This window comes from Neopelma chrysocephalum, unplaced genomic scaffold (assembly GCF_003984885.1).
Source record: "Neopelma chrysocephalum unplaced genomic scaffold, ASM398488v2 Primary Assembly neopelma1_23, whole genome shotgun sequence".
Taxonomy (NCBI): Eukaryota; Metazoa; Chordata; class Aves; order Passeriformes; family Pipridae; genus Neopelma; species Neopelma chrysocephalum.
The window spans coordinates 5,868,343-5,895,101 of record NW_020897691.1 but is presented as its reverse complement, the minus strand read 5'-3'; the positions used below and the strand labels follow the sequence as shown (position 1 = coordinate 5,895,101).

Here is a 26,759-nt window from a genome sequence, read left to right as displayed (position 1 = left end):
AATCCTCAGATCTCAGTTGCTGGCACAAGAAAATGGCAAGCTATTTCCTGCTACATCTAATAGAAGGTATTATGAGAAAACTAGACTCCTTTTGAAAATTTTCCCTAGGGTGTGTATTTTGGTAGAGTAGTTTTTTTCTCCTGGGCCACTAATCAATGCCTATGAACAGCCAAAACAGCTTTTGTTCATTGACCGGTGAAGCTACCTCCTCAGTTCCAGGACAGGACACACCAAAGAAATGAACTGTGATAACGTTGACAACCCCTCATTGGTAAAAAGGGATCATGAGAGCTCTGGGGAGTTGGACTGTCTCTGGATGATCAGCCTAGAGATTGGGCTGAACAGAAACCTGAGCTATTACTGGTAACAGTGATTACAGATAATACAAGGTAAAATAATTCAGGTTTACATTTTTAACATTTATTAAAAAAGCAGGATGTATGTTCATTTCAAATCAAACAGTTAAAAATGTTAAAGCATACAAACAAATCAATTGTGTACTAGCAGCATCCAATTGTTAGAATTTTCTAGAACTCCTCAGTACAGTCTTGGCAAGCTAAAAATATTACAACTTGCAACCAACTGACCTCACCATAGTGCAGATAAAACAAACTTTATAAAAACAACAATTTAAGGTTAAATAAGCTTAAATAAAGGTGTTAAATACAAGACACTTGATCAAAGCTTCTGTACAAAGATAAACAAATTTGGCATTGTACAATTGATTGGCTGGCTCACACCATACATGATTTCAATAGTTAAGCAGTGTAACTGTTTAGCTGAACATCAACTATAAAAAAGTAACTGAAGTTGGGAGAGGGCTAACCCCAGTGAGCCATTTACAAGGCATGTGTATTTTTAGAAAATCAGAACACTGTTTATATTCAGGCACCATTTGTTCCTGCAAATAAATAATCTCTAATGTATCTGCATCCAAACTAGTGTTAAACACATCAGTGCTAACATTTTATAAACACAGCTCTGTGACTATTCACTATACCTCCATTCTTATTGCTATGACAATGTGGACTGTGGAAATCAAACTACTGTACATACAAAAAAATAGAGCACCTTTTAAACATTAAAGTATATGTCTGGTTATTCTTTTTATCTTACAATACTGAAGCCCAAGCTAATGTAAATTGCTTTAACATCTTCACCAGCGCACCTGAAATGCAGGAACTAAAACCCCAAATATTCCTCTTCAGGCAAGCCCCAGCCAGAGCAACTTCTAAAAATGTCTAAAATGACACTAAGGATTTTTTACATTCATCTGCACACAAACAAATATCTGCTATTCTCTGCTTTCTTCATACAGATTTAAAGACAGATTACCACAGTTCTCTCTCCTTTTCAAACGAATAAAGCTGGATAGAGAATGTAGCAGAAACACCTAAAATGGATTGTGAACACAGTGAAATTATTACCCTGCTAATTCAAAAAAATACAGCTGTTACATTGTTCAAATAAGTATTTTCCAGGGGCCTGCCGATTAGGATTTTTTGTCTATCGTATTGAAAAACCATTCTGTAAATTTCCTCAGTTGAGCAGCTGCTGTTTGAGACTCCTCCTGAAGTCTCATGTTATCTTGTCTCAGGTGCTGTACCTCTGCTTGGAGAACTGCCTTGTCCTGTTTTTCCTGGTTAACAAAGATACAAGTTGAGTAAAGTGAGTAGTTGTGATGACAGCATTTATTTTTGTTGTTAATATTTCTACACAAGTCATACAGACATATTTTGTTGAGCTCCATAATCCATTAAGACAACTACTAACTGCAAATTAATTTCCCAAATATGCTCCAGCTACCTCTTTCACTCTAAGAAAATACTGCAAGCTAAAAAGAAAACTAGATGTTACCTTAATAGAAAAATTATAGGAGTTTACTCCATTTAACAAAAAAAGAATCAAGCACTAAAAGCATAAGAAGGTTTTAGCTATAATAAATCACATGTGAGAGCCCAAGTTGTAAGGAATTGATTTCAAGCACATGTTAAGGAAGAAAAATATCTAATTTCAAAATTTTCCCTTACATGATTATTTTCTCACCAAAGCAGTCTTATTTCTATCAGTCCTGGCATTGTGTCCAGCTCAGAAATTAGACAGCAAATTGAGGCACAAAGCAAGTAGTTACTACATGACCAAGAAGGCAACAAGGATGACAAATCTGGAGTGCTAACCATATCCCTATTCTTTGTTTAATCCAAAGTACCATAAATGAACATAAAGTGCCTCACTCTTTCTGGGGTATGCCTAAATGTGGAACATTTATTCTGGAGTAAAGACCCATAAACTAGTTAGCCTTGCCAGTTTGTTTGCATAACCATTTCCACAGGACCTTCTGGACCTCAGTGTTCTCATTGACCACTGAGCTCTACCATTCAGCAACTGCACTATGTAATTTAACTGATGTACTTATTTCAAGCCCTTGATGAACTGTGTGTAAAAATAAAACTATTAAGACTGAAGAGTAGTTATATTGCTAATGGTCTCTTACCTTTCTCAGGTCGGTCTGTAGTTGCCGGAGGATGACTTCTAGCTGGTTTACTTTTCCAGTCAGAGTACTCGGAGCATGTTCCCTGTAAGGTAAACCACTACCTTCACTCTGAGTCAGTTAAAAATATTTTCTTCTCAGCTTTTGCAGAGTAAAACTTTTAGTAATAGCAAATGAAACCAATCAGTTATGAAAACAGAGACAAAGCCAGCATCAATTACTAGTACAGACTATTACAAAATGAGCAAAAGACTATTACTAGAACATAAATCCAATCTTGCAATATCTGAAATATGACACTGCCTCTTATGCAAATCAGGCAGAAGTTACAATGATTTTAAGAAGGAACGCTTTAGGACTTATATGCACATACCCTGACAATGCAAGTCACACTGACTGCTAAATGGTGTGCAGGGACATTAGTTAACAAGCTGCTTTCTGATAAGGACTGTACTAATCTGAAGCAAGCTGCAACAGCAATTACTGCAAACCAAAAGAGGTGTTAAGAGTTCTTTTGTCTGGTGTGCAGTAGTGTCATTTCAGTAAAGGATAAACCTATGGCTTTATGGAGACAAATATTTTGTTTAAAGGTCAAAACATATGAAATATTGCCACAGGTTAATCAAATGCATGACTGAAGGAAAATACTGAGAATAGCTTCTGCTTTCTGAATGACAATGAGCACTGTGGGAGATAGTTTCATGTACATTATAGTTGCAATTAGCCATCACGTGAATAATTGTGTCTAAAAGAGATGGTGAAGAGAAAAGCTTTACATGCAAAGCTGAATCAGCTGCTTCATGCAACTGCACAAATCCAACAGATTTGCCGATCCTAAAAGGGGAACATCTTTAACAGTCTTTTCCAGTCCTTACTGATCATTAGACTGGAGAAAGATATGGACTTGGAAGTCATTACAATAAATGCACTTTACCGTGTAGGCAAGCTAATTTGTGTAAAATTGGTTCAAATTAAAATGTAATAATCTAACAAGCAAGAAGACTTTTCCCTCCATTTCCCATTCTTCCACTCCTGCAGCTGAAGAGCAAAACTAATCAAAGATGTGTTTTTCTTTTAAAGCATGCTACTGGACAGATTATACTGCTGAATCTGTGCTTTTAACAAGTATACTCCTCAAGCAGGAAAGATGGCAGGGGGGAAGAATAATTTCTCCCAGAATACTGCAAAGAATTTGAAGAATTGGGTAGTTTGGTCTACAATTTTCCTGCAGTCCTCAGTTACAGGTTCTCTTATTAATTTACCTTTGTATAAATGAAAAATTATGGGTTTGCAAGTAGCAAATAGTTGCAAAGATAGGTAGGAACATTATATATAGGTATGATCTGTTTCAAGATCTGAGACATTTGCTGCAGATAAAGTTGTGGCATACTACAGAGTTGAGCTCCTGTTATTGTTTCTAATCAAATGAAATCTGAAATAAAAGTAACACAAATTATTCTTGTAAGGAGGAATACAGTGAAAAATTTGATTATCTGAAACTCTGCATCTAACTGTGCTCTGCATGAGAGGCCTATTACAGTGAGAGAGCTTTATCTGACTATAATACAAATTTTCTAGACAGAATTGCTCAGAATTTGATTCCAAGAAACAACATTTTTCAAAATCAGAGATTTTGATCAGTCAAACAGCCATGAAACATGCATACAGAAAATTTGACTCGGAACATAAAAACAAAATCTTTCCTTAAAATATTTTTGTAAGAAATATGCTTTAACTCTGACATACCCAGCAGCCTCAAGGAAATCTTTTCCATCTGGGGGACTCTCATCCAAAGGTAACTCCTGTGTTCCTTCCAAGCCCTGTGCTTGCTGCATATCATTCAAGGTGCAAAAAGATGCTACTCCCTGATCTGTAAAAAGCAACATAAGGATACATCTAAAACTGGACAAAATAAAGGGCTATATTACTGCCATTATCCCAGTTCAGTTAGTGAAATGGCTGTAGGTTTCTACATCTCAGCTTTGAAGATAATCAGCAGATGTATGTTCCAACTAGTTGGCTTCCCCACACCTGCATCCAAAGGCAACCCTAAAGCAATTTTTTATGTCTATCAGCAGTATGACAGTTTTGTCTGGACCATATAATGCTGATATGAACAGTAAATTGGTCTTGATGAACTCTGCAGAAAACCATTTCAGAATTCAGGGCCACAACGGATGACAATAATAATTCAGCAAACAGGTCTGCATTTTTCCATGGACTTAAAGCTCTCAGATTCCTCAGAAATCTGCAATGTTTGTTTCGTACTGCTTTACTGTCTCAAGCATTTGCAGAACCTAATGGCAATCTGCATACTTGAAAAACAATAAATTTACACTATTTTTATCAATTGAGTTTTTAGAACATGTATTACTAAGCAAGCTATTATCTGCATTGAATTCAAGTAGAACATAATCTAACAAGCACAGATGTAATTACCTATGGATATACAGTGTGGTTGCCAAAATATATCAGTCACCACATAATAGAAGTATGCCATGCAGATCATCATTGCACAGAACAGGAGTAAATGATGCATTCATTAGGATTAAATTTCTCTTCTTTAAAAAAACAAAATCCATATTCTGTGGAGATTGATTTAACTTATTTCTGCCAAACAAAATCCATGTCTGTAGGTTTGTATGAATTCTGGTGACAACATGCCTGCCTTGCTCTTCCTCCCCTTGCTCTACCACCCCACAAGGCCCAAAGCTTGCATTGTCATGCAAACGTGCAAAACATAGGAAATATTAAAGAAAGTTTACAAAAGGCAAAAGTCATCAATCTCAGATCATCACCTAGAAACGGCGTGTGATGACAGAACGGCCCAAATTCTTCATCTGAGTCAAAACCTGGAATAAGATTTAGAACGTTCCTATAAACAAGACAGTCCACCTCCACTGGAGCAGCTGTGGCCCTTGTGTACAGCGCACACAGTGGGATGTTCCCAGTGCAGCTCATGCTGGTGCTCATTCTCAGCCTCACCAGGCCACTTTTACACAATACCAACATCACAGTAAAGCAAAAGGTGTCACACCCCACGTCTCTAATAGTAATACCCAGTGTTGCAACACAGCATGACAACCTGGCATGATACGTAAGAGGACAATCCTTCAAACTCTAAGGACAGTGAACACAGGCCAGATCTTTCCAACTAGGAAGGACATTTTAGTTTAAAAGTTTTACCAATCAAACATAGGAAATCACTAAAAATCTCTTTATTGATTTAAAGAGTCTTAAGGAATAGCAGAGATTGTCAATTCATTTTCTAATACAATGAAGAAAAGTTGCATGTCTTATTTTGTCCAATTTTAAAGAGTACAGGTCATTTCTCCTCCTTTTCTCCTTATTTCTGACTAGTGATAGATCTCAGCAAATATGAATGTCTTTTCCATATCTCCTGACGATAAGGTAAGAATATAATTTTAAACACATAATCAATGACATAATTTACAGATTTGACACCTACTAAGCTAAATAGATTTACTTAGCATGGATAAACTAAAATTAATTTCCCAGGTCAAACACAGTATGTAGGCCAGAAACAAGAGAGTATAAACAAGCAGTTGCAAGTACATAGCTAATTATTGATTTCACCTTTACACTATTCACACATTCATTACCACTTAATAAAACAAAGCCAGCAACAAATGTTATGCTGTTACTATTTTTTCTATGGCCAACAAAATGTGACGTGACATTGTGTCTCAGAGGAAATTCTACTGCAATATACAAAAATAATCTGCATTTTTTTTCCCCTCTGCTGACTAAGCTTAATTAAAGAAACTGACCACTTGTCTTGTTTATTTGTCAGCTGAGTAAGTGTTTTGTCAGTTTGATCTCCTCAACAGTATCTTGGAGCATCTTTTTTTTGATGGATAAAAGCAGGTGCAAAACCAGGTACACGCAACTGTTAATGAAATCACATTATGCCTTTTTAAAACACATTCTTTTAAAATATTTTTGTATTATTTCAAAACACAACAAAAATATGCTTGCAATGAAGTATAATGTGTGGATTAACTTCTCCTTCCTTGTATAATCCCTAGTGAAGTTCAATTTCACATAATTTAAAAACTATTAATAATTAAGAGTAGGAAATTAATTGTTACACCTTTTCTGTTTTTCTAGCGTAACTTAGACATATTTTCCAATATTCATATCTTTATAAAATATGAAACCCTATTCTAACATTCCCAAGGTGAGGAAAAATGTCACTACATGGCCACTAATAATTCGAAGTCTCTGATTATGTAACATACTACATAAATTCCTGTGCTAATCTTCAAAGATTAGTTCTTTAATTTTCCAAAGCCAGGTTAGTGGCAAAATAATTCTATAAACAAGTTAGTAAGACAATAAATCTCTGTAATAATTAGTACAACAACTAGTTCCTGGACAAGCAAACTATTTTGCCTTTGAATACTTCTCAAGTACTTTTAAAGACAAATTTTTATTTTCAGTAACTATATAAAAATCTCACTGATCCCCCTATAAGTATTTAAGCTAAGCAACAGCTTCACCAATTTACTATTCAAATCTGAATTGTGGTGAAGACTGAACTTGTGCTTTGAAGAGCAAAATCTTGCTATTGATTTTTGGTTTATCTGTTTTCAACAGAATTGGCTTGAGCCTTTACTAATGAAAATGAAATCAAAGTTACTTTGAAAACCAGCTAGTTTTTATAAAGAAAAATCAAGTGTATTTCTGGTATGATACTGTAGAGCTAAGTTCTGCTTCCTACAGGGACCCCTCCTATTCAGTTGAAGAGATGTGTGCATACTAACAGAAGAAAATGCATGTAAATCTCAGAGTTCTTATTTTTAACTGAGATGTCCCTGCCAAACTCCAAACAGAACCCATACATAGAAAACTATTTGCAAAAGATATACTGGTCTTGATATCAAAAATTTAAGCAATAGTTGACTTAGCAAGACCAATGATGATGAGACAAAAAATCATAGTTTAATTTACAGTAACAGAGTCATACAGCTGTAACTACTAAGAATTTGAATCTGGATTTCCATTGTTGCAGACCACTAACAGAGGCCAGAAAAAACTAGGCAATTTTGATGTACTGGAAAGCAGAAAAGGCTAAAGTGCATGAAGTCACTCTCTCATTGTTAAGGTAAAGTCTACCCACAAACATATACTTACATATGCACTGAAGCAAAAAGAATTATATGCACTAGAAATGACCAAATGTTAACTAAATATTTTCATTTTTTCTTTTTCTAGCACTTTAATGCACTACTTTGATTAAAATAATTATCTGTCATGCTGAATGCTTCACTTCTTTCTCATTATGTTGTGTGTAGCATTACTTGCATTAAGCTATGAAGATTTTAAATCAAAGTATTAAAATAGCATTAATTATAGCAGCACAGATGTTTTTGCAAAGATAAATTGGCATTAAGAAACATTGCATTCTGATTGGCACTAGTAGGCGTTCATAAAAATCACCTGGAAAACAGTTGAAACCACCGATTCTAATGAACTAAATCAGAGGCATTAGAAGGACTTTCTTAGGCCCACAGTATGATTTATCAAACACTAAACAGCATTTTAAAGCATAATAAACCCAGTTTGAAGTAGCACAAATAGTACAAAGTTTTATTCCTAAGAGTATTCAATATTTATATTTGTGTCAGTTCTTTTCTATAATTACAGTATCAGGTATGGACATCCAAAAAGGCTTCTCCTTTTGCTCTCCAAAACATTGAAAAGATCCAAAAAAAGCCATTAGGAAGACAATACACATGCTGAAAGCCAGTCCTTCTTCCCTAACTTGGAGATCTATTAGAAGGATAATAGAAAAAAAGAATTAAAAAATTAATTATCTTACTTTTCCTTAGTCTTTTCTGAGATTTCTTTGTTCTCCTTTTTCAAATTGATCTTTCCAATTTGTTCTATAAATCCCCATGTCTTTATCTTTACTCAGTTGACCATGTGTGGTGGTTTGGGCTAGGCCTTCCTTGGTGACCAGTTTGTAACCAAGGAAGGGTCCAGATTTACCCAGTATTCCCTACGATTTTTACGTAAGCCAGACTATAAGAAGAGAGGAGGAGAGGCCTTCGCTCTCTTTCCTTCCGGCGGCTTGGAGGTGCAGGTTCCCTGCTGTTGAGTCTGCCGTGTTGGGGAGCGAGGCCTGGCTAGGCCTTGCTGACCTTGGGAGACAGAGGTTGCCGGCGATCGTTCCGGAGCGACTCTCGGTTGTCCCAGGAGAGTAGTGAGATATCTTCTTTGCTAACTCTTTTGTTCTTTAGTTACTAGATCTCGGGCTACTGATTGGGATATATATATATATATTTTATTTTAGTTTTGTTCCTTTTCCCCTTCCCCTTTCCCTTTCCCTTGTGAAATTGTATATAAGTGTAAATATATTTATATATATCAGTTTGGTTGTCCTCTCTCTCGTTTTCGGGTTTTTCTTAGTTTTTTCTCCCTCTTCTCCCTGAGGTTTTTTTTTTGTGTTGGGGGGGGGGACTTCTGGTGGTAAGGTTTGGAGACTTGGCAGGGAGCCAGCTTCAAACCATATCACCATGCTTGCTTTCTTTTTTTTTTATAACCTCTCCTTTTTTAGCCCAACTACCCTCTCTAAGACCCTACCTCTTCTGCTTTAGTCACATCCAGTCCTATCGATTTTTTATTGTTTGCTTCAGGGATGGATCCAAAACCATTACAACAGTGTATTTCTATCATGTCAGCTGCCACCTGGTTACTCTCTCTCTGCAGCTCCCAACAAAATAAGAGAAGGGAACTGGAAATAGCATATCCATGTATGACAGAAATGGAAGGATGCCCCTTGCTACTGACTGGGCTGACTTTAGCATGCATGCTAAATATCATCTCTGGATAAATATCAGAGTCAAAACTGTGTCTTGCAAAGGAAGGCAGTGTGAAGACTTAAAACAATGCCACACACAGCCTATCGATGCTGACCCTCAACAGAGGCAGCTCAAGGAAAAACCCTTTCACTGCAGCTTCTGGAGCCTCTGGAGTTAATGCCTGCACAGCTCTCCATTACACTGTGAAGACCTGTCTTAGGAATAACAGAAGATTTTCAGGAAAAGTTTGAAGTAGGTGTTCCGCTTCGCACAAAAGTTCTTGCCAAGCAAAAGCAGTGAAATTAAATCCTCACAAAGCAAAAAGCATTATCATCATAGTTTCAATTAAAATAAAAAAAGTAATGGCTTCTCCCACTCTCATAGACCACAGTTTAAAACCTACTGTTCTACATAGGACGAAAGCTTCAGATGAATAAGAGCTAATACTAATAAACAAACCTGTCCATTGCTCATTTGAGGGGAGAGAAGACAGCTAAAAATGAGACTGCTGTTCTTGTAACACTCAGAAGCAAACTCCGAGTACAGATGATGATAGCAAAAATCTTGCTACTATATTTAATTCTTAATCCAATTGATGCCAACATTATAAGCACCTAAAAAGGCTAGAGCTAACATAATTGAGATACAATTGCTTTTTAAGACAGACAGATGAAGGGTAGTGAGGGCCACATTAGGAACACTGAACTGATCAAATTGTGTAAGTTGTCAACATACAATCTGGAGAGATCACAGGAGAAAAATCCTGACCTTGGAATGAAATTGGTAATTCTAATAAACTGATATTAGCAAAAGACCTTGTACTAAGAAAAAACTAAAATTAAGTCTAATATCTAGGTTCTACAACAGAACATAACTTTAAAATATCAGGTTGGCAAAGCCAAACTAGAGAACAACTCTAGTGTTAATTTCTGATCCAGTATTAAAAAATTCTTATCTATCTTGTGATCCTTTCCATCGAAAGTTGGGGGGGTAGGTATGTGTTTGTTTTGGTGTTTTTTTGAGATGGTCTTATATGAAATGTGATCCAATTTCCACCCAGTTTAATAAAAAGATCAAAGCAGTTTTATATTCAGAAGTGGATAAACTCTCTTTTTCACATTGATAGAATGCAGAACAGTAGTTCCAAGCTATTTTTAAATACAAAGTTGAAGCAACTCCTAAGTCAACAACATTAAAGTACATATGGAAACTGCATCTGCTAATTCATATCCAACACACTCCCATTTTTTTATTACATGCCTATCAGTTATTATTTTTTAAATTAATTCCAAATTGTAAGACATAGGATACAGAAAACTGAACAAGGGTTTAAAAATTCCATTCTTTGCAAAAGTTTCTATTGCAGCACTATAAATTTAGTCAAAACATTGTATAAATCATCTAAGATATACACAGATGTCTCTACTGCAGAGTCCTAAACAGAAAAGAATTACGTTCCTTCAGAGAAAAATAGATGATTATTTACTACTCAAATTCTTTCAGTAATTCAAAAAAACTCTGATAAACAGTTTCTGTCTTACAACTCAGATCTTCAGTTCTTCAGCATTATCTACAGATATATCCAAGGTTTTTACAATTAAAACCCAAGAAGTGAATACCCTTCCTCCCTAGGATAGAGCACTGTGGGGTAGCTATGTTGTTCTACCTCTCCCTCTCAAATTCAAATGTAATTACACTCACATAATACTTTCCAAAGTGAAATTATTTTCATCACAATACTAAGTAGTAAACAGAATGAAAATCTATTCATTTTCAAAGAAATCTAAAAATACAGAAGCATAGCTGGCATAGAATGATCTTTCAGTCAGTTGAACTCAAAAATTTTATTAGCATTTAAAAATATTCTTCAAGTACAAAGTTACAGAACTAGTCACTTATTGATCCATATCTTTTTTGCAGTAGCTTAAGCTTTCAATAACAAATAGCAAGGTGTTCCCTGAGCAATCAAGTATAGAAATACATGGGAATAGCTGTCAAGATTCTCAGTGTCACAGTATTTCCTACCAGCTATCACAGCCATGTTGGAGTAGTATTGAATGCATACACAGTTAATCAGGTTAGGAAACAATATAGTTCTTCAAATTCCTAATCATCACTGTTAGTTCAGGTTTTCACAATGCCATTTAAATTAGCATAGTAAGTAGTTCTGAAGAGCTTTTGGTCAAAATGAAATTTAATCACTTCATATTTTGGGAAGGAATCAGGTACCAGAAAACTGATTCTCATGGTTACTTTTAGTTAAAAAACCCAAATCACTAACTTGACAGCCAATTCTTCTCATAAACTTAAAACCTGTATCTTATACAATGATGACTGTGGTAACATCCTTATTCATTGGATACCCTTGACTTTCCATACATTCACCAATGCAAGCAACACCAGTTAAGAGATGTCAGAAATTTTATGACAGCACAGCAACTTAGCCAAAACATCCCTCAGAAACAACAAAACACAAACACTTCACTGTATATATTCATATATATACTCAAACATATATCCATCTTTCTGTATTTATACATTATGTGTAGGTTTAGCTTCCAGAGGTGGACAAAGTTTTTTTCTAATCTGATTTTATAATTTAAATAAAGCAAACCTGGTCTATATCCTGCACCTCAAGTTCTGCTATTGGAAAATAAACTGTACATTTTTGCTGGTCTTCAAGGGCTTATGAAAACTGAGAGGGACTGCAACATCATTTGGACTACACATACCAGTTTATAAACACAACACAACAGACACAGGAAACTTACTCCCAGTTTCATTTTAAACATCTAACAAAAATGCTTTGAATCTCTCCTTCAAAGAACCTGATTTTTCCACTTGATTACAGAAAGAATTTGGGCAACCAAGTGGATGAATTGCACCTAAAACGGATATTGAAAGTATCATAAATACCCCAAATTTTCAGTGACAACCTTCTGCACTGAGAAGTGATACTGCCAAAAGAACTAAAGGGCTATGGAGGCAAACACTGGGTTTTTGTAATTCAAAATGTGGCTGTACAATATACATCTTTTTAAAAAAGTTTGTGTACTGAACATTGATTTTTATTCAAATGTTCCTGTTACCTTCAAACGCTCGTGCAGCATCTACCAGATGAGACCAGTCTAGCCCTGTGGCAGTGTCTGGCAGGGGCATCAGGCCAGGATCATTGAATTTGGCTTTATCAGATAAGGACCCATCTGAGAACCAGAATTCATCTAAACAATAAACACAATAATTAGTCTTCCTGTAACAATTATGCACAATTAATTTTGAAGCTACTATAATGATCTGTAAAAAATGTATAAGCAAAGAGTGCTTATCTTCGTTACTCTTGTTTCTATCTTTTCCTGTTCAATACTCAGTATGGGTGGAACAATTTCTACATGTTGGCAGAATACATGGGAAGAGTTTTTAAAGGTTTTTTTTGGTGCCACTTTGCACGACGTGTTCTTTGCATTTTCATGTGAACACTATGTGAGTAGGTAACATCCATTCTTAAAGCATAGCATATTAAATCTAAGCACTGAGCAGAAAAGTTTCTAGATACAAAAAGTTATATTTTTAAAGTGCCTGTGAAACAACATACAAGATACTTACATGCAAGGCTTTACTCTGAAACTTAAAATACTTTAGTTCCAGAACCAATTAAAAACATAACCTGCCTTTCTTTTAATACTCTTTCACACTGAAAATACTACCTTGTTAGTTTAATATTTTTAGCTGTATCTCTGAGGATGTAAGGCTTGTGTGGAATTCCAAAGGGAGCTATAACAAACTGTATGCTGTACACAGATCATATATTAAATTAAATGTATACACTATAAAGTTGGTTCAAACACGGCTTTCAGTTATGCAGTCTAGTAGAAAGGTGCCCCAAACATATATTTTAGTAGAGAAGATGCTAATTTTCATAATTACATTAAATAGTTTTATATTTTCCTTATCTGTCCATAGCAAACTTTACTCTGATCAATATGAACACATTAAAAAGAATACTGTTAAACAGGCACACAGAGGTTTATATTCTTAAAACTGAACATAAACCAAAACCATTATTTATAATCACAATTTGTCCTAACCATAAAGCTAGCAATGGAATATACTACTTTTATCCCATAATATTGTCAGGAAAAAAGAAATTTTGCTTCAAAAGCATTCACTTCAATTAAAAAAAAGGTCAAAATAGTAATTTTTTCTCAAATATTTCAGAAGGAGATTTCCATCTAGTTATTCCAGTTATTCAAAATATAATACATAAGAGCAGTATTTTTTTCCCAGAAAAAGATCAAACAAAAACAACAAAGGAAGAAATGCATGCATACAAGTAGAAGAAACATTATAGTTTAAGAAAATGGCATGTTGTCATTGTCCTGATACCAGTGTTCATTTGAATTAAAGATTTCTGACCCAAAAATCCAAAAAGAGTAGGCTGTTACAGAGCAAAGAATAGAGCATGATATGCTCTATTCTTTGCAGAAACCTTGCTTAAAAATATATAGAATATCAGGAAAAGGAAAGTGAAGGAGGCTTACAATCCTCTGTCAAAAATTAGGAGTCCCTGCAGAAGAGGTACAAATTCTATTTACTGTGGAATTTATCTTGTTCTACACTTATATGAAAGGTGCAGTATTGTTACATCACACTTGAAAGTAGCTTGAAAAAACTGTAGAAATATCTTTCTCAATACCTACTCTTCAGTATGCAAAAGTGGACATTATATGAAATGGAAAATACAATATAGACACATATTCTACTCATATATCTGTACTGAGATTTTATTTTCAGTTCCTAAGGTTACCTTGGTGCAAATACATTGGAAGCTGAAAGTCAGACCAGTCTCTGAACTTTTGTATATGACTTAAGAACCTTATTTATTCAAGTACAAATGTTTTATACATCCCTGTTGTGGAAAATAGACAGAATACTTTATTTGAAAGGCTGGCAAGCCAGTTTTTGGTTCTAGACCAGCAGGCAGGCCCTAAGGGACAGCCCTTGCTTTTGTGTGATCAGCCTACAGAGGCTGATTGTGAAACCTGTCAGGAATAAGCCTGCTCCCAGTACGATTCTGCTGGCTTTCCAAATTAAAGTGTAGGAGTGATATATTCACCAGTAGTCATCCTTCATTATGCACTGTCTTTGTGAGAACCTCAGTTCACCTTAGGGTGGATCCTATTCAGTCCTGCATAAGCCCTGACAGAGCCGCTCAACTGCAGAAAGCCTGCCAGAGTAGAGGTTTGAATATTGATAGCTCTGAAAATGCAAGTGCTCATGCTGATGGCTGAAATTTCAAGTGGAATAACTGAATGGGCATGAGTAAGCCACCACAGAATAATTCATTTTCAGGATATAAATTGTGTTCTTCTGCAATGGGGGGAGAGGAAGGGGAATAAAAAAAAGACCTCTAATTATATAGGCCTCAGTGCCTTTGAAATTCAGAGAATATTGGTTGTATTTCAGGAATGCTCTGGGTGAGATAAATTATTTCTAGCTTCCTGTATTTGCATTTCTTTCCTGCTCCCCTTACCTTGCTGTTGCCTCCACTCTTTCCCTCTATGACTGCCACATCAGCAACTGTTACCTGTTGTCTCCCTTTTTGATTTGGGCAAAGGTGACAAGTGATGCTTGAGCATACCCACCTCTGTGTGCCCAGGAAGATATGCCCGATCTCATAGGCCACTATCTTCACTGCACACAAGACTGACTTTGAGGCAACACAGAATTTTTCCTTATTTCCTTCAAGGAAACATTTTCAGTGTTATCTTTCAGCTTTAAAGATTATTTTATTTCTTCCACTCCTTTTGGCACAAAAATAATTGATCCTGTAGTTTCTGGTCCTTTCAGTTACATCACTTCCTCTACTTAGGAATTTTATTTATTTTTATTATTGATGCATAAAAGCATAAAGCATTTTCAAAAGAGTCCTTATTTTCATCAAAATTATGTGGTTGGTTCAGTTTCTGACAGAGCTCCTGAAATGGATGGTTATCAGTCCCACATAGAGAGTAACTAGTTATACAGAAAAAGATTCACCTGACTTAACCTTTTCTACTTCCAAGGCAATTATTCTGCTTCAGTTGGAACTGCTACTTTTATGCAGAGACTGTAGATCATGAAAAAACTATCTGCTTACTGTGCTCAAACTAGACATGTTGTTTATCAAGTAGATTATCTCAAAAGATGCTGAAGGTGAAGGAACCTATCAAATCATACGCAGACATAAACCCCACTGTCTGTGGGATGTTTGTTTTTCTTTCATGCAATCAGTAATTATAACTCTACAGTCCTCTTAAATAACAGCTTCTGTCTGCTGAACCCTTTCCTTCCGTATTGCCAAGGGTTGCTGAAAGTCAACCTCCAAAGATGTCAGCCTGCTAGTAGACTTTCTCGTGGACATGTTCTCCTAATAACTACTTTTTCTTTCCTTTTTCTTATTGAAGATAGTCTTATGTTCTAGTATGATGAACTATTCACTATGCGAGAGCCTGTAACAGCAAACACATATACTCCTTTGTTTGTGTGAATTAATAAACAGCCCTTATTTGCTTACTGAAAAACTGTTTCCCAAAAATTGCTAACATTGTACATCATCAATACACAGTGATGCTCTTCCATTTTAATACTGCTTCTTATTAAGGAGGTTAGTTTTGGACCGAAGTTTAGTAAGTCAGTTTCAAGACAGACATTCACCTACTAACATAGGCTGCAGATACAGTTACTCTACTTCTGGCAGCCTTTTGCCTATGATGTGTACAATCTGAGAACTTTCAGAATCCGTCAGTGTATCATTGCAAAATATTCCCTTCCTTATGACCCTCTTCACTACAACTATCCTGCACCTTGCTCCTTTCCTCACAGCAGAGGAGCATCCTGCCAGTGTATCACTTAGGGTGTTTCTTTTTGTGCTTCTTAATAGGAGTGGACCACAGTTCCTGCAATGTCAGTCAGACTGCCTCCATGTGTCTTTCTAGGTTTCTGACTTGTATTAGTACACTATTCTGTATCAGTAGTTCTCATTGTTTTCATTCTTTTTCTGTGCGTTTATCTGCTGTGAATTTGCAACAAGGGCACAGATTTGCACCTGCAACTACAGATCTAACTGTAGAATCACTCAATGTGAACAGCACTGTCTCAGTTAGGGAATCTTTAATGTTCCCAGGGTAAAATTCCAGCATTCTCAGCTACATGAGTTCTCCTTTCTGGTTTAAGTTAAAAATAAGATAAAATTAAATTAATCGTTCTACATTTGTGCACTGTGTGCAATCAACAGCACTCAACTGTCAGAGTTTGCATTTCAGACTTTACTGAAAGCAACTCTTTTTTTCACTTCACTTCCCCCAGTGATAAAATAATAATGAAAAAATCCTGTGGCTTCACTTTTCTCATTATCTTTTCATAGTCAACATCATCCACAGATGAAGTTTCTGGTTCTGTATTTGCATGGTCATTCTGTTTGATAATTCTGATTTCCCAGTAAACTGAAACACCTCAGGTTGCTTATTATGCTTTGGTTTTGGTGCTGCCTTGCTTACCTATTAATCATACTCTTTTCCTTGCTAGAAGGTTCTCAGGAGATTTGGCACTGCCACAGTATTTCATGCTGGGTAACAACATGCAAGAACATACCTTTCTAAAATTAACTTCAGCTAAAACCACGCTATTTCCACTGATTTCTATAAACATTAAATATCAAATGCTTTGAGATTGCATACAAAAGACATTGCTATGACAGTTAAGACTCCTGATATCTGACACTAGAACCTTATGCTAAAATTATAAATGCAAAAGAAACCCCTCATTGATATAGAATATAAACACTGATTACAAAAAACCTTCCTAACAAGAGTCAAAGTTAGTTTCTTATATTCTTATATATATTCTATGTTTTGGAAACATAGATGGGCAAGTCATGATGTGGGTTTTTTTCAGAGTGTGATTACAGATAACCAATTAAATCTTCCTTGAAACAGTCATCATAAAAGATCTTATATAGCTGGTATTGATAAGCACTTTTAAAATACAGATCCAGAAGCAGAAAATACAGGTTACATATTAAAACAGTATGAACTGCCTTGGATATCAGCAATCAGTTTACGACTGACAGGATACCAATTTTGTGGGTTTTTTTCCAGCTATGTGCATATATATCTTTCTGTATCTAAGAAGCAGCAAGAATGAAAAACTAGGTGTCTAAGACAGAACTAATACACAAACCACTAAAATATCACTGCTGGAGGAGCAGTATAAAGCCTGAATGTACACCGTTAATTGCCTTGTGTCAATCTCCATAAGAAAAGTATGGTGAAGGTTTGATCCCATTGCACATTAACCTTTGTAAGAAATTACTCTAGAAAAACAGGCCTAACATAGTAACAAAAAAAAAAAGAAAAAAAGAAAAGAAACAAAATACAATCAGGATGCCTAACTCTATACTATATAGCTCCTTGAGAGACTACAAAATCTACTGAATTCATCTCTAGTTAAACAAAATGGATCTCCATTCATTATCTCTAAAAGAATAGGATCTTTTCAGATTAAATTTGTAGTAAAGAGTTTCACTCTGATAGAAGAGTATTTTTAGAATGGCAAAAGGTACACCAAGCATGGATTCCCATCTGAAGAAGGAATTTAGCACTCATTTGAGATACCAGTTTAAAATTAACCAGTAGTTAGTCACTAAAACTCAGTCTCATAGCTGAGGCCACTCTAACTAGACAAGTGTAGACAAGTGTTTTGTATATAAAGCTCATTTCTGAAAGTTAGCAAATGACTGCTAGTTCCTGAAGGACATGATGAATGACAAAACCCCTTTTATTACTACTTCTTTTAAGTCATCTGGACATGCACCTACAAAAGTCCTTAATATTTTCAAGAAACCCACCCACAGCTTCTTAACTATGGAGTTGAGAGTCCACATTTTTTTTTAAATTTCAGTCAACTGTGATGCATTATTAAAGTAGCTAAGTAAAAAAGGCTTTTTTTTTTCTAATTCAGGTGTCCACTATAGGTGCCTGCTATAGGTCAGATGCCTAAACTAATTGAGAAGCATGTACATTCAGAATTTTTGAAAAAACAATTCACTCTTACTAAGTAAACAAGAATGGATATGTAGTCTAAATATACATATCTGTCTGCGTAGATCAGAGCTTTTCCTTCCATTTTTTTTCAAAAAAATGACTGCAAACTTAATAGGTCACCCTGGAATTATTGCAAGCTAAGCATATAATAAAGGTCTCACTTATGAAAACCTCACAAGTAAAAAGACATATTCATAGAACAGTTTTAATTTAACACCTCAGACTATTATTTAGCTGCCATTAAAAATGAAGTGTCATTTGCAAAGGTTTTACTAACATGTTAAAAAAGAGTTATCAGCAAATTCAATTTGGAAATTGAAGTCAAAGACAACATTTATTGCACATTTCAAGATGTTACTAAAAAAATCATCTAAATATAAGCTGTTCCTTTTAGCTGTTATTTCAAATATATCTGTGAATATTTCAGTAATTTGAATGCACATAAAAAATAAATAAAAATATTAAAATAGAATCAGGCCAGTTTCACTTAATTAGGTCGCCACTGGAAAATAAAATTACAAGAAATATCTTCAGACAAATGTTTGTTGCCTATCACTGGTCTCATGAAAATTCTTTGGGAAGTAAAGTGAATGCTGCCTCCAAACATGATAAATATGAATTAATCACTAAAGGCAAGCATGGGCATGTACTGCTAATGAAATATTCTTTTACTAGGATAACTGGAACACTGATTTGACATTTCTTAATTTCACCTTAAAAGCAAAATCTAACTTAATACTTGGTGATTTGTTTATTACAAATATTCCAGATTCACTAATGACAGCAACAATTACTTACTTCTCAGATTTCCAATTCCAGGTGTCAGGCCCATTCTGGGAGGCAATGTGCTGTGATATGGTGGAGTAGTGCTGAACAAGATATCATTTGGCAAGGCCTGGTCTAGCATTGAACTTCGAGAGCTAGCATAGGAAGATCCTCTTCGATTACTACATATACTTTCATCTGACAGGGTGCGATAAAGTGTCCTCCGTGGGGAAAGGTTTCCATAAAATGAAAACTAAACATAAAAGTAAGAACACATATTACTGGTTAAAATAATTCATACGATCATATCCCATCATCAGTTCTTGGGAGTATTTTTCTGGGCAGGCAGTCTGGAATTCTTGAACTAATATAGAAGATGAGAGATTTGTTCCACCCTATCAGATCTACTGGGGCCTCAAAAGAGTTACTGAATTGGATTTTCATACTTCCTCAATATTTTGGAATATATTACCAGTGATTAATCAGATACTGTGCAGTTTTATTAATTTTGAAATGCTAAATGAAAACTCCATAGCCTTATGACAGCGATATTTTACAGAAATGTATATAAAGTTACCAACTCTGGCAAAATATTCTGTGATTCTGACTCAACATCTATGCAAGACATAGATGTCTTGCATAAACATAGAACTGTTTGATTTTAATTTGAAATGACTACACTTTAATGTTAAATATTCTGAACTGATATATGCTGCCACATTATTCATTGGATGATAAAAGTGATTTGAGACGCTGCATCTCCCCAGATATCACAAAATAGGCTTAGAAAAGAGGGTAACAGAGTGGAGTGAAAACTGGTTATGCATTCCAAAAGGCATAAACCACAACCCAAATATCTACAGAAAAACAAGATATTACTGTACTGTATAACTGGATCATTCTGCTTCATAAGTCATTCTTCAGCAGTGAAAGCCCAGTTTTCTTTACATCTACAAAGGTCAGTTATTGCTTTAATTATTTTAACTGGTTTGTCCTGCATATAACAATTAAATGTCTAGTTTTCTTTGTAGTTTATTATGAGTTGCACATTCCCTATGCAGAACAACTGCTTAAGAGGAATAGTGTTTGAAAAGCGTGAATATAGTACAGAATTAAAGACATCTACATTGTTGCACTTCTGATAAAACTTGCTCACTGATTAATGGTTCTAAAAGGAATACGCAGAAAGAATCATAGAATCATAGAATTGTTTGGGTTGGAACGGACCTTAAAGATCATCTAGTTCCAACTCCCCTGTCATGGGCAGGGACACCTTCCACTGACAAGGTCACTCAGAGCTCCTTCCAACTTGACCTGGAACACTGCCAGGGAGTGGGGCATCCACAACTTTGGTGGGCAATCTGTTCCAGTGCCTCAGCACCCTCACAATAAAGAACTTCCCTCCTAATATCTAATCTAAACCTAACCTCTTTTATTTTGAATCAATTCCCCCATGTCCATGCCACAAGACACAGCCTTTACAAAATACTTAAAGACATTTCATAGTGCTAGTTGAGGAAAGCATTTATCTTGATGACAATACAGAATATGTTCAATTGTTAGAATGCTTAACTACATCCCTGAGAAAAATGAGGGAGACGTTCAGATTCTAATCTAGGAAAGCATCAAAATACTACATTGGTTCTAGAGATCTGCCTGAGACAGATATGGGTCATGAAAATAAACATCATTAAAAATTTTAACACACACATAACATGGCCACAACAGACATAGGCAGCATCCCTAAATGAATGGATAGAGGACATATGCACCATTCTTAAATGAATGGATATCCAGTATTCTTCTATAAGCGGTAGCTAAGGAATATCAAAAGACCCTGAGCTTAATTAGGGACCACATTGGGCAGAGGGTTAAAAACCTTCATCCTCTGAACTGAAGGGTCTCTCTCCCTCTCCTCGGCAATTCTTGGCTGCTATTCAAGTCTCCTTAAGCTTATACTGCATCTTCTATCTATAAAAGTTGCTCACCAGCTATCGAAACATGTTGAATCTTAATAGTTGGAGTTTTACAGTGCAACAAAAATTAAACATTACCTAGAGGGCTCATTATTCCCTGATCTATGAAGAAGGTAAAGCCAAACCAAACAAAAAATGTGACTTGGTTGTGTAGAATCTGACATATTCAGAAAATTCCTTTCCGACTTCACTGTCAAAGGTAACTGGCTCACCAATATCAAGATTACTACCCTCTATGAAGACATAACCAAAGACTATACTGCCAAGTCCTATGGCCAGGATCTCTTGTAAGTCAGGGCCCATGGTCTCTCTTACTAAACTTCTGTTTACTTGTCTCGGGAGGTGAAGGGGATAGCAGTAATTTACCTAAGGATGGTCACACCTCCTCAGTCTTTTTTGATTCTTATTTAGGTTTCCAGAAACACTGGCAGTTCTTGAAATCATCACAAAAACCCAATTATTGTATCAATCATAAATGATAAAAACCTCTAGCACATTACTTATGAAAATTCAAACACATATAATGCACGTTTAACATACTACATGCTAGAAATATGTACAATCTGAATTTTAAATTCAACTCTGTACTTAGAGGACTCCCATGTGTTAGTTTTATTCAGACATGATGATTATGCTATTTAGCATATTTTATAAACACTGTGGGTTAAGAGAGCATTGAGTTAATATGGAAGTGTGACAATTATCACAAGTAATTTAATTGCTTTGTTCTTTTTTCCACATTAGGCACAGAATTCAGAATCATTTATACTTTGGGGAGTAGCAAATTTTAAGTTCTCTATGCACTTTTTCAGAACTATTAAATATTAGATTGTCTTCATATGATAAAGATTAGATGAGCTCTCCACTGGCACTGACAATTATGCCTTCTGAGAAGTTGCCACTGATACCTACATGAAACCGTGGTTCAGATTTCAGATGGAATTGTTGGTACTGACTATTACAGGGCAGGGGAAAGCGGGCTACTTTTATTCATGTGCCTTAATATCACACAAAGTGTATAAATTCAGGCATCCTACATTGAAAATGTCACTTAACCTTTCAAATTATAATTAAGTTGCTCAACCTGCACTCGTCTCTGCTCAAGTTAAGCAAAGACTGACTTCAACAAATACTGTATTTCATACATAATAAAACAAATTTTTTCCATCATTATGGGAAATGATACTTTGGAACTTATGGTCAATATTTACAGAGTCCCCATGGAATAAAATTAGCTTGTACAAAATGTTATTGCCTTCCCTATAGCAATCTTGGTAATACCAGAAATCCATTTCTAAGGTAACTGTGGCTGAGATAGATAAAGACAAAGAAAGTAGCCAACCTTTCTTCTCCCTTCCTCCATGGAGAGGCTGTCTGGCAGCATCAACTTCAGAAAATCTTCTTTGGACAAGATTTGTTGGCTTTCAACAATGGCATTCCTCACAGAAGTTTGGATTGGACTCGATGCAGACACAGCATCAATATCATCATACACTCTGTTGAGACAATTGGTGTTTTTAGCAAGAAATTGGATTTGAAAGACTGCAATCATTTTCTGTCACAAAGTGAAAATGGTTAGAATTATCTCCTGACCCAGCACACTCTATTTAGAACATTTTTTTGATCAGTTTACATTTATGAAACTGTGGGTGCAAAAGGAAATTCTTAAACCACTGAAAAATCAAGTTTAGGAATCCTAAAGAACAATGCAAAAGAGCATAATCCTGGCTTCTCCTAGCCTGCCTCTCTTTTTTATACACCACACTTCTCTATTAATATAAAAGCTGTATTTATGTCAACATTTCCAAAGGTTCATCACAAAAATTTTTAACTTTTACTTCCATGGCAAATCAGAAAATCAATATTTTATAGCGTGATATTGCATCCAGCTTCACAATCTGCAAAAATTACTATGGTCATCAATGGCAATGTTTGAAGTGTATTGGTAATCAATTGTGTAGTGTGCTAAGTGTATTTTATTATCAGCAACTTCATAAAGTTCTTTAGATAAATAAAACAGCTGTCTTCCTTAATTATCAGCACATAAAAATCTATTTACAGTTAAGAATAGACTGTCAAACTGAATTATTATCCTTCAGCTTCCTTCCAGTGAGAAAGGAGAGACATAATTTTAACAGGTTTACTCTGAAAATGTAATTGAAGGAACTAGAGATTCCCAGTCACAGAGAACACACAATTGGAAGCCATCGCTTACTGTCAAGTGCAGCATAATCAGTGACTCTGTCTTCAGCAGAGAGGAAAAAGGCTTTGCTATGTTAAAGTGTAATTCTCAGTGAATTATCCTATAGTGGCACAACATTCAGCAATTGACCTGATTTTCATCATTGCTAATTAGAGATGTTATTTTATTTCAACATAATTATCCTCAGAGAGATATTTCCTCTCTGTGATATATAGAGAGCTTTCCTAGAAAGAACGAGGAGAGGCAACACTGTATGCCATGGAAAAATCTGACAATATTTTATGATATATGAAATGCTGTCATATTCAATTAATAGTTCTGGAATAGAACGATCTCTTGAAAATAATTGTCTAAATTGACATTGTTTCAGTCTAAATACCATGATTCATTATCCAATTTTATTTTAAGGGTGTCATTCGAACTAAAGAGAAATTGTTTCAGGAGTTCATCGACTTCAAAATGCAAAAACTTGTGGGAATCACTGATGTTACCACTTCATAAGTTTAAATAATACTACAAATGAAGTAATTAAAACATGGGGGAGGGGGGTGGAAATTAAATCTCTTGTACAATAACACCAAGAAACACAAATAACCAGGACAGGATGGTTATAACATTTTCTACTTCTTAAAATCAGGAATTTAGGAGCTTAACTTCAGGGTCATATTTCATAGCATATATATTCTAGCATATATTTTTAATTATGATTCTTCCCATAGAGATGCACAAATATGCAATATGAGATATAAGATACTAATAACCCACTCCCATTAAACAAAGAATAATCCCATATTAAACATTTGAAAATCAGATACTGCATGTCATCTTGTCAATTTATCAAGATATATAGGGCTGAATATGGTTTATTGAGAGATAGCATCAAATAGTATGCACAAAAAAGAAGCAAGGAGGTTATCCAAGAAGATGATTTTGAAGCTAACAGGAATTTAAATGTTAATTTTAAACAGCAGATTCAAACATTACTTATTATTGATGCAACACCGCGAAAGTAGCATCTTTCTGTATTTGAGATACTGCATGTTTTCCTTGGAGTGCAAGCTTTTTCTTCCACCTAAGAACAACTCATTTCTCATGAGCTATTCCACTGTTAACCTGTAAATAGGAATATTTTTACCTAAATGTCACTTGCTAGACAAATATGCAGTTTTATGGATGTCTGCACTTTTCATAATCTCATGAAGAGGGGGTTGTATCTCCACTTAATCTCTATCCTATTTTAAATTTTATTTTCACTACCCTTCTTCCCCCAACAACGTAGAACAGAGTGCTTACTCATGGCATTCAGAAACTTCAGATTCTTCAGGTGTAGGACTTCCTTCTGATTTTTTCCATCCAATGACATATTTACTGACTGCTCCTTGTCTGTGGTATGGTTTTGAAACCGACCCAGACATCTGTTGACTGCTATTCTGAGACACTATAAAGACTTTGGAGGTATCTAGGGAGCCACTCTTTTTAGAGCAATGTGTTGACGGGCTTCCTGAGTGATGTGACCCACTGAAAAAGTGAAGAAAACATACAAAAGCAGAAATTAAATCTGCAATACAACAACAAATAAACGCTTCACATGGTATACAGCAATAATTCCTGATGTTAAGTTTTTCTCAAGGTTAAAATCAAGGAAGCAATATTGGCACAGTAATTTTCTACATACAAACTACATATACATTAAAGCTCTTTGAGAAGAGAATTGTGATGAGTTTCTAGAACAAATAATGCATAGAATTCAACTTACAGAAATGCCACTGCAAACTGACATGAATCAAAATAAAAGAGTAAGTTCAAGAGATATATATTTAATTTGTGTGTGCAATTTAAAGTAAATATGTACAAGCACATGTACATCAAGAACTACATAGGGAATTACCCAAATATCTCTCTAATTATAAAACTTATGTGCTTTTCCATTTCACATTAATTTTGCCAGTTCATGCCAGATTAAGCTGTGTCTTTCCCTCAGACACATTAATATTAAATTACCAACAAATTTAACAGAAGTAAATTTCAGCTCAACAAAACAGTCCTCTGGATAATTTTAACAGCCCTTTCTATTATGAATAATAGCAGTAGTAGACACTAACAAAACCTTTTAGTGAAAACTCTCAAAATTATTTAAAATAAACTAAATACTTCCTTGAAGAATAAATTTCTTCAGAGTAATTATACAAGACAAATTCATTCATGTCAAGCATATAAAGAAATGAAGATACAAGATGTTATTTGGTTATTTTCCTGTACTGATTGACATTGAAAACAGGAAAATCAGAGGGAAAGAAGAACAAACAATTTCCTTCCATGCTTTATAGACTAAAAACCTTAAGACATAGACCAAAGCTTCAACTTCAAAGTCACCATAAAATGGGAACTGGGAGACAAAGGCAACCAGCTGTAAAAGTGTACTTTCAAAGCTTGCTTTTCAACAGTTGTACCATGCACACATTTCATTAGTAGCAAAAAGAAGAGCTGAAAAACAATGAGAAATTCAATTCAACAAACAAAACTGTAAAGCATATATCACAATAATGTAGATTGGGGAGGATGGTACACGATGCACTTTCACCATATGTAAAAATTGACCATTGCAATTTTTCTGATTTCCCTCAGCATTAACTCTAAGGTAATTTGTTGCACTGTACTAAAAAAGCAAAAGTATGTGAAATAAGTTCTAGGTGCAAACTTATCTTTTACTCAGGGATGTTTCCCAACTTTAAAAACCTAAGCAATGTGCACAAGATCACATATAAAGCCTCCATCAGAGCTGGAAGGTGGTCTGGCTATGCTTTTCAGGCAGACTCATCAAAAATTTCCTGAAAATTGATCACATAGGCATTTGAACACAACAAAAGTATCAAAATCAGTTAAGTGCACTTTCAAAGAAAGGTAAACAGAATAAAAGAATGATAAATAGTTATCTCTATGTTAATCTATAATCCTTAATCCCTAATTTGTAAGAAACACATACCTGGAATGAGAGGAGATTTCACTTAGGTCTCCCATACTGCCTTCAGCTGTATGACTGGTCGAAATAGCAGAGGCATAGCTATGAACAGCATAGATTTTAGCTGCATCATCATCTGGGCCTGGAGTTTCAGAAGCCTCGGTCCACTGCTCAGTACGACAGTGTACTCCAGACCTGCTGCCAGCAAGGTGCAAAGGGGCCAGCAGAGGAGCTGGCATGCAGGGAGCTGTATCAATTCCACTGTCAGTAGAAGCCCCCTTTATGTATGTTAATCCAAGTAGCTCAGGATCCATCAGATCTCCAGAACCAAAGTGTTTTTCATCACTATTGCTGGATGTATTACTGGACAGGGTGTTGCTGCTTGAGTGGCTTGAACAGCTTTTGTCCCCAATCTTAACAATAAAACAAACCAAAAAAGACACCCCGCAAGTTAAATA

At 35.4% G+C, this 26,759-nt stretch overlaps 1 protein-coding gene across 3 annotated transcripts in view; it reads right to left on the bottom strand.

Moving 5' to 3' along the window:
- Positions 1–398: 398 nt before the first annotated feature.
- Positions 399–26,759, bottom strand: part of SIPA1L2 (signal induced proliferation associated 1 like 2) — a 131,936-nt gene continuing 105,575 nt past the window's right edge. Inside the window, exons 15-23 of one of the 3 annotated variants that reach the window (XM_027685447.1) lie at positions 26,326–26,714; positions 24,636–24,860; positions 22,482–22,635; positions 19,197–19,416; positions 12,408–12,539; positions 5,290–5,343; positions 4,238–4,361; positions 2,495–2,576; positions 399–1,639 (exon numbers count right to left, since the gene is read on the bottom strand). In XM_027685447.1, the coding sequence (XP_027541248.1) occupies positions 1,493–1,639; positions 2,495–2,576; positions 4,238–4,361; positions 5,290–5,343; positions 12,408–12,539; positions 19,197–19,416; positions 22,482–22,635; positions 24,636–24,860; positions 26,326–26,714 (1,527 nt within the window). In that variant the 3' untranslated portion in view covers positions 399–1,492. The remainder of the gene's footprint in view (positions 1,640–2,494; positions 2,577–4,237; positions 4,362–5,289; positions 5,344–12,407; positions 12,540–19,196; positions 19,417–22,481; positions 22,636–24,635; positions 24,861–26,325; positions 26,715–26,759) is intronic. The other 2 variants (XM_027685455.1, XM_027685458.1) reach the window with 2 other exon arrangements.